A 20,324-nucleotide genomic window follows, 5' to 3' on the forward strand; every position below is an offset into this window, starting at 1 on the left:
ATAATTGCCCAATGGGGCCTTTGCCCCTTGACGAGGATTACTGCCCGACGGGGCCTTTGCCCTTTGCCGGGCCGTAATACCCTTTGCAACCTGCCCACGGGGGCCTCCAACAGGGACCCCCGGGTTCATTTGGCCAGAGAAATGCCCCCCCTGAGGTAATTCCTCCATTGATTCACCATTAGCCCCCTCGTGAAGATCAACCCCCACAAGTGCTGCCCCTGTAGACCCCATTGCATCAGCAGAATTGCCCCCCGGAGCATAAGTTCCCCCCCGCGGCACTCCTCTCTTACCTTGGACGCCGCGCGGGGAACTCGACCTGCTCCGCTTCGATGACCGCTGACAAATGGCGGGACCGGCAGTGACGTCATCGGAAATGACGTCACCGGAAGTCCCGCCCTCGGAGGACCGCAAACCGGAAGTCGCCGCCGATGGAGGAACAGTCGACGCGGGAGCCTGCGCAACCACCGCCGGAGGACCAAGGACCACGTGGGACGCACCCGGAGACCCCGACAAAGAAGATGCCCACATCTGGAAAAGGGATACCGCGGCCGCGATGGAGTCCTGAGACACCGGAGACGACGTCGGAGGTAAGGCCGAACTGCTCCCACTAAAACTACCAACTATTGGGGCAAAAGAGTAAGGCCCGTAGGGGCCGGGGACCGGAACGCCACAAGGCCGAGAAGGGCCCGCCGCAACCACGCAAGGGGAGGGAGGCCCAGCCAGGGGGACCGGAGAGCAGGGGACAGAGGAACTAGCGGCTGTAGACCGCATAGCGGGCCTAGCGGGGACCCCCGCTTTACCGGCTACTTTAGGGGGACATGTGGGCCTGCGAAGGCCAGAAACGGGCCCGGCAGGGCCCGACGTGGTAACTAAATTGGGGCCTATGTCATAACTAACCCCCCGAAAAGAGGGCTCACTCCCGGCCGCATGGCCGACGGGCTCAGACGCGCCATCTGGATGCCCAGCACTACCCCCCATATTGCTCACTAATGCCAGCACCTCCAGTAGGGCCCTATCTGAAATCTCCCCACCACTACCCCCAACCTCCCCGGAGGATTGATCAAGTGAAGGGGAAAGGGAGGGAAGTAAAGGGGTTCGACCCACCGTTTCTGGCGATGGAGGGATCCACTCAGCTGCTTCATCGCTGTCTTCAACAACTTCTCTCTCTGCAGGTTCCTCCCCAGCCTCCATGATTCGCTTTGGAGGTGCTTTAGATCTCCTTGAACGTCTCATGTGAAAACTTTGAGAAAAACAGCAGAAAGAGGACATGTGCTTCCTGTACTGGGCTTAAAAAGGTAAGCTGGAACCCCTCCTCTCTTTCTGCAACATTGTTTCACACACACAACACAACACTCCCCTCCTCCGTCTTGGCCTTAACCCTTATGTGCATTCCAGGCAATTTGCCTTACATTTCCTGATGTAGCACACTTATGACAAGTGGTCTGCACATAGTCACACTTATGACAAGTGATCTGCACATTGTGACAGGGGGGACACACAGGACATATTACATGCACACTGCTCTGATAAATCACAGACAGGTGATCTGCACATAGTGACAGAACAAACACAGGACATATTACATACACACTGCTCTGATACATCACAGGCAGGTGATCTGCACAGAGTGACATGGGACACACACAGGACATATTATATACACACTGCTCTGATGAAGCACACTTATGACAGGTGATCTGCACATTGTGACAGGGGACACACAGTACATATTACATACACACTTCTCTGATACATCACAGTCAGGTGATCTGCCCATAGTGACAGGGGACACACAGTACATATTACATACACACTTCTCTGATACATCACAGTCAGGTGATCTGCACATAGTGACAGGGGACACAGTACATTTTACATACACACTGCTCTGATACATCACAGTCAGGTGATCTGCACATAGTGACATGGGACACACAGGACATATTACATAAACACTGATCTGATGTAGCACACTTATGACAGGTGATCTGCACATAGTGACAGGGGACACACACAGGACATATTAAATACACACTGCTCTGATGAAGCACACTTATGACAAGTGATCTGCACATAGTGACAGGGGACACAGTACATATTACATACACACTGCTCTGATGTAGCACACTTATGACAGGTGATCTGCACATAGTGACAGGGGACACACACAGGACATATTACATACACACTGCTCTGATGTAGCACACTTATGACAAGTGATCTGCACATTGTGACAGGGGGGACACACAGGACATATTACATGCACACTGCTCTGATAAATCACAGACAGGTGATCTGCACATAGTGACAGGGGACACACACAGGACATATTACATACACACTGCTCTGATAAATCACAGACAGGTGATCTGCACATAGTGACAGGGAACACACAGTACATATTACATACACACTGCTCTGATAAATCACAGACAGGTGATCTGCACATAGTCACACTTATGACAGGTGATCTGCACATAGTGACAGGGGACACACACAGGACATATTACATGCACACTGCTCTGATAAATCACAGACAGGTGATCTGCACATAGTGACAGGGGACACACACAGGACATATTACATGCACACTGCTCTGATGTAGCACACTTATGACAAGTGATCTGCACATTGTGACAGGAGGGACACACAGGACATATTACATACACACTGCTCTGATAAATCACAGACAAGTGATCTGCACATAGTGATAGGGGACACAAAGTACATATTACATGCACACTGCTCTGATACATCACAGGCAGGTGATCTGCGCATAGTGACAGGGGACACACACAGAACATATTACATACACACTGCTCTGATGAAGCACACTTATGACATGTGATCTGCACATAGTCACACTTATGACAGGTGATCTGCACATAGTGACAGGGGACACACAGTACATATTACATACACACTGCTCTGATAAATCACAGACAGGTGATCTGCGCATAGTGACAGGGGACACACACAGGACATATTACATGCACACTGCTCTGATAAATCACAGACAGGGGATCTCCACATAATGACATGGGACACACAGGACATATTACATGCACACTGCTCTGATACATCACAGGCAGGTGATCTGCACATAGTGACAGGGGACACACACAGGACATATTACATGCACACTGCTCTGATAAATCACAGACAGGTGATCTGCACATAATGACATGGGACACACAGGACATATTACATGCACACTGCTCTGATACATCACATGCAGGTGATCTGCACATAGTGACAGGGGACACACACAGGACATATTACATACTCACTGCTCTGATGTAGCACACTTATGACAAGTGATCTGCACATTGTGACAGGGAGGACGCACAGGACATATTACATACACACTGCTCTGATAAATCACAGACAGGTGATCTGCACATAGTGACAGGGGACACACACAGGACATATTACATGCACACTGCTCTGATACATCACAGGCAGGTGATCTGCGCATAGTGACAGGGGACACACACAGGACATATTACATACACACTGCTCTGATGAAGCACACTTATGACATGTGATCTGCACATAGTCACACTTATGACAGGTGATCTGCACATAGTGACAGGGGACACACAGTACATATTACATACACACTGCTCTGATAAATCACAGACAGGTGATCTGTGCATAGTGACAGGGGACACACAGGACATATTACATACACACTGCTCTGATAAATCACAGACAGGTGATCTGTGCATAGTGACAGGGGACACACACAGGACATATTACATACACACTGCTCTGATGAAGCACACTTATGACAGGTGATCTGCACATAGTCACACTTATGACAGGTGACCTGCACATAGTGACAGGGGACACACAGTACATATTACATGCACACTGCTCTGATACATCACAGGCAGGTGATCTGCACATAGTGACAGGGGACACACACAGGACATATTACATACACACTGCTTTGATGAAGCACACTTATGACAAGTGATCTGCACATAGTGACAGGGGACACACAGGACATATTACATGCACACTGCTCTGATAAATCACAGACAGGTGATCTGCACATAGTGACAGGGGACACGCACAGGACATATTACATACACACTGCTCTGATAAATCACAGACAGGTGATCTGCACATAGTGACAGAACACACACAGGACATATTACATGCACACTGCTCTGATGTAGCACACTTATGACAAGTGATCTGCACATAGTGACAGGGGGGACACACAGGACATATTACATACACACTGCTCTGATGTAGCACACTTATGACAAGTGATCTGCACATTGTGACAGGGGGGGGACACAGGACATATTACATACACACTGCTCTGATAAATCACAGACAGGTGATCTGCACATAGTGACAGGGGACACACACAGGACATATTACATGCACACTGCTCTGATAAATCACAGGCAGGAGATCTGCACATAGTGACAGGGGACACACACAGGACATATTACATACACACTGCTCTGATAAATCACAGACAGGTGATCTGCACATAGTGACAGGACACACACACAGGACATATTACATGCACACTGCTCTGATAAATCACAGACAGGTGATCTGCACATAGTGACAGGGGACACACACAGGACATATTACATGCACACTGCTCTGATGTAGCACACTTATGACAAGTGATCTGCACATTGTGACAGGAGGGACACACAGGACATATTACATACACACTGCTCTGATAAATCACAGACAAGTGATCTGCACATAGTGATAGGGGACACAAAGTACATATTACATGCACACTGCTCTGATACATCACAGGCAGGTGATCTGCGCATAGTGACAGGGGACACACACAGAACATATTACATACACACTGCTCTGATGAAGCACACTTATGACATGTGATCTGCACATAGTCACACTTATGACAGGTGATCTGCACATAGTGACAGGGGACACACAGTACATATTACATGCACACTGCTCTGATACATCACAGGCAGGTGATCTGCACATAGTGACAGGGGACACACACAGGACATATTACATACACACTGCTTTGATGAAGCACACTTATGACAAGTGATCTGCACATTGTGACAGGGGGGACACACAGGACATATTACATACACACTGCTCTGATAAATCACAGACAGGTGATCTGCACATAGTGACAGGGGACACACACAGGACATATTACATGCACACTGCTCTGATAAATCACAGGCAGGTGATCTGCACATAGTGACAGGGGACACACACAGGACATATTACATGCACACTGCTCTGATACATCACAGGCAGGTGATCTGCACATAGTGACAGGGGACACACACAGGACATATTACATACACACTGCTCTGATGAAGCACACTTATGACGTGATCTGCACATAGTCACACTTATGACAGGTGATCTGCACATAGTGACAGGGGACACACAGTGCATATTACATACACACTGCTCTGATAAATCACAGACAGGTGATCTGCGCATAGTGACAGGGGACACACACAGGACATATTACATACACACTGCTCTGATAAATCACAGACAGGTGATCTGCACATAATGACATGGGACACACAGGACATATTACATACACACTGCTCTGATGAAGCACACTTATGACAGGTGATCTGCACATAGTCACACTTATGACAGGTGATCTGCACATAGTCACACTTATGACAGGTGATCTGCACATAGTCACACTTATGACAGGTGATATGCACATAGTCACACTTATGACAGGTGATCTGCACATAGTGACAGGGGACACACAGTACATATTACATAAACACTGCTCTGATAAATCACAGACAGGTGATCTGTGCATAGTGACAGGGGACACACAGGACATATTACATACACACTGCTCTGATAAATCACAGACAGGTGATCTGTGCATAGTGACAGGGGACACACACAGGACATATTACATACACACTGCTCTGATGAAGCACACTTATGACAGGTGATCTGCACATAGTCACACTTATGACAGGTGACCTGCACATAGTGACAGGGGACACACACAGTACATATTACATGCACACTGCTCTGATACATCACAGGCAGGTGATCTGCACATAGTGACAGGGGACACACACAGGACATATTACATACACACTGCTCTGATGAAGCACACTTATGACAGGTGATCTGCACATAGTCACACTTATGACAGGTGATCTGCACATAGTGACAGGGGACACACACAGTACATATTACATGCACACTGCTCTGATACATCACAGGCAGGTGATCTGCACATAGTGACAGGGGACACACACAGGACATATTACATACACACTGCTTTGATGAAGCACACTTATGACAAGTGATCTGCACATAGTGACAGGGGACACACAGGACATATTACATGCACACTGCTCTGATAAATCACAGACAGGTGATCTGCACATAGTGACAGGGGACACGCACAGGACATATTACATACACACTGCTCTGATAAATCACAGACAGGTGATCTGCACATAGTGACAGAACACACACAGGACATATTACATGCACACTGCTCTGATGTAGCACACTTATGACAAGTGATCTGCACATAGTGACAGGGGGGACACACAGGACATATTACATACACACTGCTCTGATGTAGCACACTTATGACAAGTGATCTGCACATTGTGACAGGGGGGGGGACACAGGACATATTACATACACACTGCTCTGATAAATCACAGACAGGTGATCTGCACATAGTGACAGGGGACACACACAGGACATATTACATGCACACTGCTCTGATAAATCACAGGCAGGAGATCTGCACATAGTGACAGGGGACACACACAGGACATATTACATGCACACTGCTCTGATACATCTCAGGCAGGTGATCTGCACATAGTGACAGGGGACACACACAGAACATATTACATACACACTGCTCTGATGAAGCACACTTATGACAGGTGATCTACACATAGTCACACTTATGACAGGTGACCTGCACATAGTGACAGGGGACACACAGTACATATTACATGCACACTGCTCTGATACATCACAGGCAGGTGATCTGCACATAGTGACAGGGGACACACACAGGACATATTACATACACACTGCTTTGATGAAGCACACTTATGACAAGTGATCTGCACATAGTGACAGGGGACACACAGGACATATTACATGCACACTGCTCTGATAAATCACAGACAGGTGATCTGCACATAGTGACAGGGGACACGCACAGGACATATTACATACACACTGCTCTGATAAATCACAGACAGGTGATCTGCACATAGTGACAGAACACACACAGGACATATTACATGCACACTGCTCTGATGTAGCACACTTATGACAAGTGATCTGCACATAGTGACAGGGGGGACACACAGGACATATTACATACACACTGCTCTGATGTAGCACAATTATGACAGGTGATCTGCACATAGTGACAGGGGACACACACAGGACATATTACATACACACTGCTCTGATGTAGCACACTTATGACAAGTGATCTGCACATTGTGACAGGGGGGACACACAGGACATATTACATGCACACTGCTCTGATAAATCACAGACAGGTGATCTGCACATAGTGACAGGGGACACACACAGGACATATTACATACACACTGCTCTGATAAATCACAGACAGGTGATCTGCACATAGTGACAGGGAACACACATTACATATTACATACACACTGCTCTGATAAATCACAGACAGGTGATCTGCACATAGTGACAGGGGACACACACAGGACATATTACATGCACACTGCTCTGATAAATCACAGACAGGTGATCTGCACATAGTGACAGGGGACACACACAGGACATATTACATGCACACTGCTCTGATGTAGCACACTTATGACAAGTGATCTGCACATTGTGACAGGAGGGACACACAGGACAAGTGATCTGCACATAGTGATAGGGGACACAAAGTACATATTACATGCACACTGCTCTGATACATCACAGGCAGGTGATCTGCGCATAGTGACAGGGGACACACACAGAACATATTACATACACACTGCTCTGATGAAGCACACTTATGACATGTGATCTGCACATAGTCACACTTATGACAGGTGATCTGCACATAGTGACAGGGGACACACAGTACATATTGCATGCACACTGCTCTGATACATCACAGGCAGGTGATCTGCACATAGTGACAGGGGACACACACAGGACATATTACATACACACTGCTTTGATGAAGCACACTTATGACAAGTGATCTGCACATAGTGACAGGGGACACACAGGACATATTACATGCACACTGCTCTGATAAATCACAGACAGGTGATCTGCACATAGTGACAGGGGACACGCACAGGACATATTACATACACACTGCTCTGATAAATCACAGACAGGTGATCTGCACATAGTGACAGAACACACACAGGACATATTACATGCACACTGCTCTGATGTAGCACACTTATGACAAGTGATCTGCACATAGTGACAGGGGGGACACACAGGACATATTACATACACACTGCTCTGATGTAGCACACTTATGACAAGTGATCTGCACATTGTGACAGGGGGGACACACAGGACATATTACATACACACTGCTCTGATAAATCACAGACAGGTGATCTGCACATAGTGACAGGGGACACACACAGGACATATTACATGCACACTGCTCTGATAAATCACAGGCAGGTGATCTGCACATAGTGACAGGGGACACACACAGGACATATTACATGCACACTGCTCTGATACATCACAGGCAGGTGATCTGCACATAGTGACAGGGGACACACACAGGACATATTACATACACACTGCTCTGATGAAGCACACTTATGACATGTGATCTGCACATAGTCACACTTATGACAGGTGATCTGCACATAGTGACAGGGGACACACAGTGCATATTACATACACACTGCTCTGATAAATCACAGACAGGTGATCTGCGCATAGTGACAGGGGACACACACAGGACATATTACATACACACTGCTCTGATAAATCACAGACAGGTGATCTGCACATAATGACATGGGACACACAGGACATATTACATACACACTGCTCTGATGAAGCACACTTATGACAGGTGATCTGCACATAGTCACACTTATGACAGGTGATCTGCACATAGTCACACTTATGACAGGTGATCTGCACATAGTCACACTTATGACAGGTGATCTGCACATAGTGACAGGGGACACACAGTACATATTACATACACACTGCTCTGATAAATCACAGAGAGGTGATCTGCGCATAGTGACAGGGGACACACACAGGACATATTACATACACACTGCTCTGATGAAGCACACTTATGACATGTGATCTGCACATAGTGACAGGGGACACACAGGACATATTACATACACACTGCTCTGATGAAGCACACTTATGACAGGTGATCTGCACATAGTCACACTTATGACAGGTGATCTGCACATAGTGACATGGGACACACAGTACATATTACATGCACACTGCTCTGATACATCACAGACAGGTGATCTGCACATTGTGACATGGGACACACAGTACATATTACATGCACACTGCTCTGATACATCACAGACAGGTGATCTGCACATAGTGACAGGGGGGACACACAGGACATATTACATACACACTGCTCTGATGTAGCACACTTATGACAAGTGATCTGCACATTGTGACAGGGGGGACACACAGGACATATTACATACACACTGCTCTGATAAATCACAGACAGGTGATCTGCACATAGTGACAGGGGACACACACAGGACATATTACATGCACACTGCTCTGATAAATCACAGGCAGGTGATCTGCACATAGTGACAGGGGACACACACAGGACATATTACATGCACACTGCTCTGATACATCACAGGCAGGTGATCTGCACATAGTGACAGGGCACACACACAGGACATATTACATACACACTGCTCTGATGAAGCACACTTATGACAGGTGATCTGCACATAGTCACACTTATGACAGGTGACCTGCACATAGTGACAGGGGACACACAGTACATATTACATGCACACTGCTCTGATACATCACAGGCAGGTGATCTGCACATAGTGACAGGGGACACACACAGGACATATTACATACACACTGCTTTGATGAAGCACACTTATGACAAGTGATCTGCACATAGTGACAGGGGACACACAGGACATATTACATGCACACTGCTCTGATAAATCACAGACAGGTGATCTGCACATAGTGACAGGGGACACGCACAGGACATATTACATACACACTGCTCTGATAAATCACAGACAGGTGATCTGCACATAGTGACAGAACACACACAGGACATATTACATGCACACTGCTCTGATGTAGCACACTTATGACAAGTGATCTGCACATAGTGACAGGGGGGACACACAGGACATATTACATACACACTGCTCTGATGTAGCACACCTATGACAAGTGATCTGCACATTGTGACAGGGGGGACACACAGGACATATTACATACACACTGCTCTGATAAATCACAGACAGGTGATCTGCACATAGTGACAGGGGACACACACAGGACATATTACATGCACACTGCTCTGATAAATCACAGGCAGGTGATCTGCACATAGTGACAGGGGACACACACAGGACATATTACATGCACACTGCTCTGATACATCACAGGCAGGTGATCTGCACATAGTGACAGGGGACACACACAGGACATATTACATACACACTGCTCTGATGAAGCACACTTATGACATGTGATCTGCACATAGTCACACTTATGACAGGTGATCTGCACATAGTGACAGGGGACACACAGTGCATATTACATACACACTGCTCTGATAAATCACAGACAGGTGATCTGCGCATAGTGACAGGGGACACACACAGGACATATTACATACACACTGCTCTGATAAATCACAGACAGGTGATCTGCACATAATGACATGGGACACACAGGACATATTACATACACACTGCTCTGATGAAGCACACTTATGACAGGTGATCTGCACATAGTCACACTTATGACAGGTGATCTGCACATAGTCACACTTATGACAGGTGATCTGCACATAGTCACACTTATGACAGGTGATCTGCACATAGTGACAGGGGACACACAGTACATATTACATACACACTGCTCTGATAAATCACAGAGAGGTGATCTGCGCATAGTGACAGGGGACACACACAGGACATATTACATACACACTGCTCTGATGAAGCACACTTATGACATGTGATCTGCACATAGTGACAGGGGACACACAGGACATATTACATACACACTGCTCTGATGAAGCACACTTATGACAGGTGATCTGCACATAGTCACACTTATGACAGGTGATCTGCACATAGTGACATGGGACACACAGTACATATTACATGCACACTGCTCTGATACATCACAGACAGGTGATCTGCACATTGTGACATGGGACACACAGTACATATTACATGCACACTGCTCTGATACATCACAGACAGGTGATCTGCACATAGTGACAGGGGGGACACACAGGACATATTACATACACACTGCTCTGATGTAGCACACTTATGACAAGTGATCTGCACATTGTGACAGGGGGGACACACAGGACATATTACATACACACTGCTCTGATAAATCACAGACAGGTGATCTGCACATAGTGACAGGGGACACACACAGGACATATTACATGCACACTGCTCTGATAAATCACAGGCAGGTGATCTGCACATAGTGACAGGGGACACACACAGGACATATTACATGCACACTGCTCTGATACATCACAGGCAGGTGATCTGCACATAGTGACAGGGCACACACACAGGACATATTACATACACACTGCTCTGATGAAGCACACTTATGACAGGTGATCTGCACATAGTCACACTTATGACAGGTGACCTGCACATAGTGACAGGGGACACACAGTACATATTACATGCACACTGCTCTGATAAATCACAGGCAGGTGATCTGCACATAGTGACAGGGGACACACACAGGACATATTACATACACACTGCTCTGATGTAGCACACTTATGACAAGTGATCTGCACATAGTGACAGGGGACACACAGGACATATTACATGCACACTGCTCTGATAAATCACAGACAGGTGATCTGCACATAGTGACAGGGGACACGCACAGGACATATTACATACACACTGCTCTGATAAATCACAGACAGGTGATCTGCACATAGTGACAGAACACACACAGGACATATTACATGCACACTGCTCTGATGTAGCACACTTATGACAAGTGATCTGCACATAGTGACAGGGGGGACACACAGGACATATTACATACACACTGCTCTGATGTAGCACACCTATGACAAGTGATCTGCACATTGTGACAGGGGGGACACACAGGACATATTACATACACACTGCTCTGATAAATCACAGACAGGTGATCTGCACATAGTGACAGGGGACACACACAGGACATATTACATGCACACTGCTCTGATAAATCACAGGCAGGTGATCTGCACATAGTGACAGGGGACACACACAGGACATATTACATGCACACTGCTCTGATACATCACAGGCAGGTGATCTGCACATAGTGACAGGGGACACACACAGGACATATTACATACACACTGCTCTGATGAAGCACACTTATGACATGTGATCTGCACATAGTCACACTTATGACAGGTGATCTGCACATAGTGACAGGGGACACACAGTGCATATTACATACACACTGCTCTGATAAATCACAGACAGGTGATCTGCGCATAGTGACAGGGACACACACAGGACATATTACATACACACTGCTCTGATAAATCACAGACAGGTGATCTGCACATAATGACATGGGACACACAGGACATATTACATACACACTGCTCTGATGAAGCACACTTATGACAGGTGATCTGCACATAGTCACACTTATGACAGGTGATCTGCACATAGTCACACTTATGACAGGTGATCTGCACATAGTCACACTTATGACAGGTGATCTGCACATAGTGACAGGGGACACACAGTACATATTACATACACACTGCTCTGATAAATCACAGAGAGGTGATCTGCGCATAGTGACAGGGGACACACACAGGACATATTACATACACACTGCTCTGATGAAGCACACTTATGACATGTGATCTGCACATAGTGACAGGGGACACACAGGACATATTACATACACATTGCTCTGATGAAGCACACTTATGACAGGTGATCTGCACATAGTCACACTTATGACAGGTGATCTGCACATAGTGACATGGGACACACAGTACATATTACATGCACACTGCTCTGATACATCACAGGCAGGTGATCTGCACATAGTGACAGGGGACACACACAGGACATATTACATACACACTGCTCTGATGAAGCACACTTATGACATGTGATCTGCACATAGTCACACTTATGACAGGTGATCTGCACATAGTGACAGGGGACACACAGTGCATATTACATACACACTGCTCTGATAAATCACAGACAGGTGATCTGCGCATAGTGACAGGGGACACACACAGGACATATTACATACACACTGCTCTGATAAATCACAGACAGGTGATCTGCACATAATGACATGGGACACACAGGACATATTACATACACACTGCTCTGATGAAGCACACTTATGACAGGTGATCTGCACATAGTCACACTTATGACAGGTGATCTGCACATAGTCACACTTATGACAGGTGATCTGCACATAGTCACACTTATGACAGGTGATCTGCACATAGTGACAGGGGACACACAGTACATATTACATACACACTGCTCTGATAAATCACAGAGAGGTGATCTGCGCATAGTGACAGGGGACACACACAGGACATATTACATACACACTGCTCTGATGAAGCACACTTATGACATGTGATATGCACATAGTGACAGGGGACACACAGGACATATTACATACACACTGCTCTGATGAAGCACACTTATGACAGGTGATCTGCACATAGTCACACTTATGACAGGTGATCTGCACATAGTGACATGGGACACACAGTACATATTACATGCACACTGCTCTGATACATCACAGACAGGTGATCTGCACATTGTGACATGGGACACACAGTACATATTACATGCACACTGCTCTGATACATCACAGACAGGTGATCTGCACATAGTGACAGGGGGGACACACAGGACATATTACATACACACTGCTCTGATGTAGCACACTTATGACAAGTGATCTGCACATTGTGACAGGGGGGACACACAGGACATATTACATACACACTGCTCTGATAAATCACAGACAGGTGATCTGCACATAGTGACAGGGGACACACACAGGACATATTACATGCACACTGCTCTGATAAATCACAGGCAGGTGATCTGCACATAGTGACAGGGGACACACACAGGACATATTACATGCACACTGCTCTGATACATCACAGGCAGGTGATCTGCACATAGTGACAGGGCACACACACAGGACATATTACATACACACTGCTCTGATGAAGCACACTTATGACAGGTGATCTGCACATAGTCACACTTATGACAGGTGACCTGCACATAGTGACAGGGGACACACAGTACATATTACATGCACACTGCTCTGATACATCACAGGCAGGTGATCTGCACATAGTGACAGGGGACACACACAGGACATATTACATACACACTGCTTTGATGAAGCACACTTATGACAAGTGATCTGCACATAGTGACAGGGGACACACAGGACATATTACATGCACACTGCTCTGATAAATCACAGACAGGTGATCTGCACATAGTGACAGGGGACACGCACAGGACATATTACATACACACTGCTCTGATAAATCACAGACAGGTGATCTGCACATAGGGACAGAACACACACAGGACATATTACATGCACACTGCTCTGATGTAGCACACTTATGACAAGTGATCTGCACATAGTGACAGGGGGGACACACAGGACATATTACATACACACTGCTCTGATGTAGCACACTTATGACAAGTGATCTGCACATTGTGACAGGGGCGACACACAGGACATATTACATACACACTGCTCTGATAAATCACAGACAGGTGATCTGCACATAGTGACAGGGGACACACACAGGACATATTACATGCACACTGCTCTGATAAATCACAGGCAGGTGATCTGCACATAGTGACAGGGGACACACACAGGACATATTACATGCACACTGCTCTGATACATCACAGGCAGGTGATCTGCACATAGTGACAGGGGACACACACAGGACATATTACATACACACTGCTCTGATGAAGCACACTTATGACATGTGATCTGCACATAGTCACACTTATGACAGGTGATCTGCACATAGTGACAGGGGACACACAGTGCATATTACATACACACTGCTCTGATAAATCACAGACAGGTGATCTGCGCATAGTGACAGGGACACACACAGGACATATTACATACACACTGCTCTGATAAATCACAGACAGGTGATCTGCACATAATGACATGGGACACACAGGACATATTACATACACACTGCTCTGATGAAGCACACTTATGACAGGTGATCTGCACATAGTCACACTTATGACAGGTGATCTGCACATAGTCACACTTATGACAGGTGATCTGCACATAGTCACACTTATGACAGGTGATCTGCACATAGTGACAGGGGACACACAGTACATATTACATACACACTGCTCTGATAAATCACAGAGAGGTGATCTGCGCATAGTGACAGGGGACACACACAGGACATATTACATACACACTGCTCTGATGAAGCACACTTATGACATGTGATCTGCACATAGTGACAGGGGACACACATGACATATTACATACACATTGCTCTGATGAAGCACACTTATGACAGGTGATCTGCACATAGTCACACTTATGACAGGTGATCTGCACATAGTGACATGGGACACACAGTACATATTACATGCACACTGCTCTGATACATCACAGACAGGTGATCTGCACATTGTGACATGGGACACACAGTACATATTACATGCACACTGCTCTGATACATCACAGACAGGTGATCTGCACATAGTGACAGGGGACACACAGGACATATTACTTGCACACTGCTCTGATAAATCACAGACAGGTGATCTGCACATAGTGACAGAACACACACAGGACATATTACATACTCACTGCTCTGATGTAGCACACTTATGACAAGTGATCTGCACATAGTGACAGGGGGGACACACAGGACATATTACATACACACTGCTCTGATACATCACAGACAGGTGATCTGCGCATAGTGACAGGGGACACACACAGGACATATTACATACACACTGCTCTGATGTAGCACACTTATGACAGGTGATCTGCACATAGTGACAGGGGACACACAGGACATATTTCATACACACTGCTCTGATGTAGCACACTTATGACAAGTGATCTGCACATTGTGACAGGGGGGACACACAGGACATATTACATGCAGACTGCTCTGATAAATCACAGACAGGTGATCTGCACATTGTGACAGGGGGGACACACAGGACATATTACATACACACTGCTCTGATAAATCACAGACAGGTGATCTGCACATAATGACATGGGACACACAGGACATATTACATACACACTGCTCTGATGAAGCACACTTATGACAGGTGATCTGCACATAGTCACACTTATGACAGGTGATCTGCACATAGTCACACTTATGACAGGTGATCTGCACATAGTCACACTTATGACAGGTGATCTGCACATAGTGACAGGGGACACACAGTACATATTACATACACACTGCTCTGATAAATCACAGACAGGTGATCTGCGCATAGTGACAGGGGACACACACAGGACATATTACATACACACTGCTCTGATGAAGCACACTTATGACATGTGATCTGCACATAGTGACAGGGGACACACAGGACATATTACATACACACTGCTCTGATGAAGCACACTTATGACAAGTGATCTGCACATTGTGACAGGGGGGACACACAGGACATATTACATGCAGACTGCTCTGATAAATCACAGACAGGTGATCTGCACATTGTGACAGGGGGGACACACAGGACATATTACATACACACTGCTCTGATAGATCACAGACAGGTGATCTGCACATAGTGACAGGGGACACACACAGGACATATTACATACACACTGCTCTGATAGATCACAGACAGGTGATCTGCACATAGTGACAGGGGACACACACACAGGACATATTACATGCACACTGCTCTGATGTAGCACACTTATGACAAGTGATCTGCACATAGTGACATGGGACACACAGTACATATTACATACACACTGCTCTGATAAATCACAGACAGGTGATCTGCACATTGTGACAGGGGGGACACACAGGACATATTACATACACACTGCTCTGATAAATCACAGACAGGTGATCTGCACATAGGGACAGGGGGGACACACAGGACATATTACATACACACTGCTCTGATAAATCACAGACAGGTGATCTGCACATAGTGACAGGGGGGACACATAGGACATATTACATACACACTGCTCTGATAAATCACAGACAGGTGATCTGCACATTGTGACAGGGGGGACACACAGGACATATTACATGTAGACTGCTCTGATAAATCACAGACAGGTGATCTGCACATAGGGACAGGGGGGGCACACAGGACATATTACATGCACACTGCTCTGCCAGCACACACTACATGTGATGCACAGGTTCTGCCACTCATGACATATAAAACAAGCACAAGTTGTAGTGTTTGTAGTTTGCGAAACACAAGGGGAGGCAGCTGACTGAGCCCAGATATGAGCACACACACCCTATCTCCCCCCTCCCCAGCTGGGCTGGGCTACAGTCATTGGCTCTGTGAATTCACACACTGTTCCCTCCCTTCCCTGGGCTGTACTGTGTACAACTCACTGCTGTTCCAGTCACCAGGCTGGGGTTGCATAGCTAGACAGAGGAGTGCAGCTCCAGCTATCAGATCTGAGGGTCTGCAGACCATGAGGGACTGACCCCCAGGATAAAGCCCATCACCTACAGCACAGCTGATCTCTCCAGGGAGGGGGAGTGGGGGGATCTTTCTCACAAGCTCACCATTGCCTTTGAGGTGCTCTGTCATGTCTGGAGCTTTGTGTAAAAGTTTATACGCGTTTTCTGGGGACCATCACCAACAGGGGCTGAAGTTTGAGGCTGGGGAAGTTATTAAGGTGATTCAGGTCTTGGAAGGAGGCTGGTGGGAAGGAGAGAAGGATGGTATCAGAGGCTGGTTCCCTGCAAGTTATGTCCAGCTGCTAGAGGTAAGTCTGGTCCCTGCTGTATCACATCCACCTGTTGACCTCAGTGTCGTTATATCATTTACACTGGTACTTAACCATCTACCTGCCAACCCAGCTCACCTTTACATGATGGTTATAAGATTTATGTTTTATATTTGTAATGCTGAATGTCTTGTTACAGCCTTGTATAATAAAGGAAATATTCATATTGTTTGTTTGAGAAACTGATACATTGTCTTAGAGTAGAATTATAGTAAAAGTGATGAAATGAAATTAGGTGTTATGATGTTGGCACTGTAGAAAGACAGACATAGGGACCTATAGATAAATAGATATATAGATATAGATGATAGATAATTGAGATAGATCATTGAGATAGATAAATGATTGAGATACAGTAGATAGATAGAATAAATATAGTTGAACAGATGATGGAATAGACAGACAGACATATAGACAGATAGATGATAGATCATTGAGATAGATAGATCATTGAGATAGATAAATGATTGACATACAGTAGATAGACAGAATAAATATAGTTGAACAGATGATGGAATAGACAGACAGACATATAGACAGACAGACATATAAACAGACAGACAGATAGATGGATAGATAGATAGATGGATAGATAGATGGATAGATAGATAGATAGATAGATAGATAGATAGATAGATAGATAGATAGATAGATAGATAGATAGATAGATAGATGATAGATAAAGAGACAGACAGATAGATAGATAGATAGATAGATGATAGAATGTGTAAACAGCAATGAAATGTATTGTTATTTTTGGAAGAATGTGGTGTTTTTTGGCTTTTATTATTATTATTATTAGTATTAGTATTATTATTAGTATTATTATTATTTGTTTTTTTGCTTTATCCTTGGTCTTGTCTTGGTTTTTGGCATTTAATGGGCAGAAGTGTATTGTGATTTACAAGGGTTGTTTGTAAGTACAGTGTTGAGCTCACTGGAGCTGAGCAGTTGTTTTTATTAGGTAATTATTTTTGATAGGATATTATCATGGGTGGATTTATTATGCAGTTATAAAGAGGCACGCTTGTAATGTATGGTGTTGATTTCACATCTGTAATTTAACTCCTTCACTATGGGTTGTTTGGGGATATAACTTGACATTATAGACTGGGTTAAAGCCACATGTTCTATGTAAAATGTATTTATATTACTAACAATCATTTTAGTTTGATGTTTTGACTCATACACCCTTCTCAATACTTTATGCATTAGTGTATATATATTAATGGGATTATACTTCTGTAGTCTAATATTGGATGCTATTTTACAGTGTATTGCATTAAACAGTTGTTGCCTTGGATATTACAGTATACAGAGCAGAATACAAAGAAGTTTATCTGTGCACTCTGTATAGCCAATCAGGCGAGTGTGCTGTGCTTACTGGCCAATCAGAGTACAAGTATACTACAGTATAGTACAACTATACCTTCATGGGCACACACAGAAGGCACTCACCTCTGAGTTAGAATGTGGTGCCCAGAGTTCAACACTGTTTAACAAATTATATTGCAGATTAATCACTAACATTATTATGTGGAAGTCCATTTTTTATAATTGCTGTCCCTTTAAAATAGTAAAAGAATGTGCTGTTATGAAAAAGAGCAGGAAATAATATAACATAACAGAAAAGCTGATTTAGGGAATACTCTGTCCCACAATCTGCCCTTAATAATCTTAAAACTAAAATTAACATATGTTTATGGCTTTAGAAAATACATTCATAGTTTTACAGAATGGCTAGCATGTCATTAACTATAGCCTTAATTACTGTGTTGCTTTACACTAAAGACATAAAATATTTAACAAGCTTTCTGCTGACATGATTATTCTGTGAGGCGGAGTGGACTTGTATAATAATACTGACATAGGGAAAAATAACATCTGTATCATCTGTGTGTGTGGGGGGGGATTTCTGGCAAAGAAAATTATTCTAAAGAAATACTAATGTTCTTTGTCCACCAGAGGGCGCTCCGAGTAAT

At 45.1% G+C, this 20,324-nt stretch overlaps 1 protein-coding gene across 1 annotated transcript in view; it reads left to right on the forward strand.

The window, feature by feature from the left end:
• Positions 1–17,936: 17,936 nt before the first annotated feature.
• Positions 17,937–20,324, forward strand: part of LOC128666890 (growth arrest-specific protein 7) — a 478,770-nt gene continuing 476,382 nt past the window's right edge. The window contains exon 1 of the mRNA XM_053721704.1: positions 17,937–18,321. Within this exon, the coding sequence (XP_053577679.1) occupies positions 18,142–18,321 (180 nt within the window). The 5' untranslated portion in view covers positions 17,937–18,141. The remainder of the gene's footprint in view (positions 18,322–20,324) is intronic.

Source organism: Bombina bombina, chromosome 1 (genome assembly GCF_027579735.1).
Source record: "Bombina bombina isolate aBomBom1 chromosome 1, aBomBom1.pri, whole genome shotgun sequence".
Classification (NCBI taxonomy): domain Eukaryota; kingdom Metazoa; phylum Chordata; class Amphibia; order Anura; family Bombinatoridae; genus Bombina; species Bombina bombina.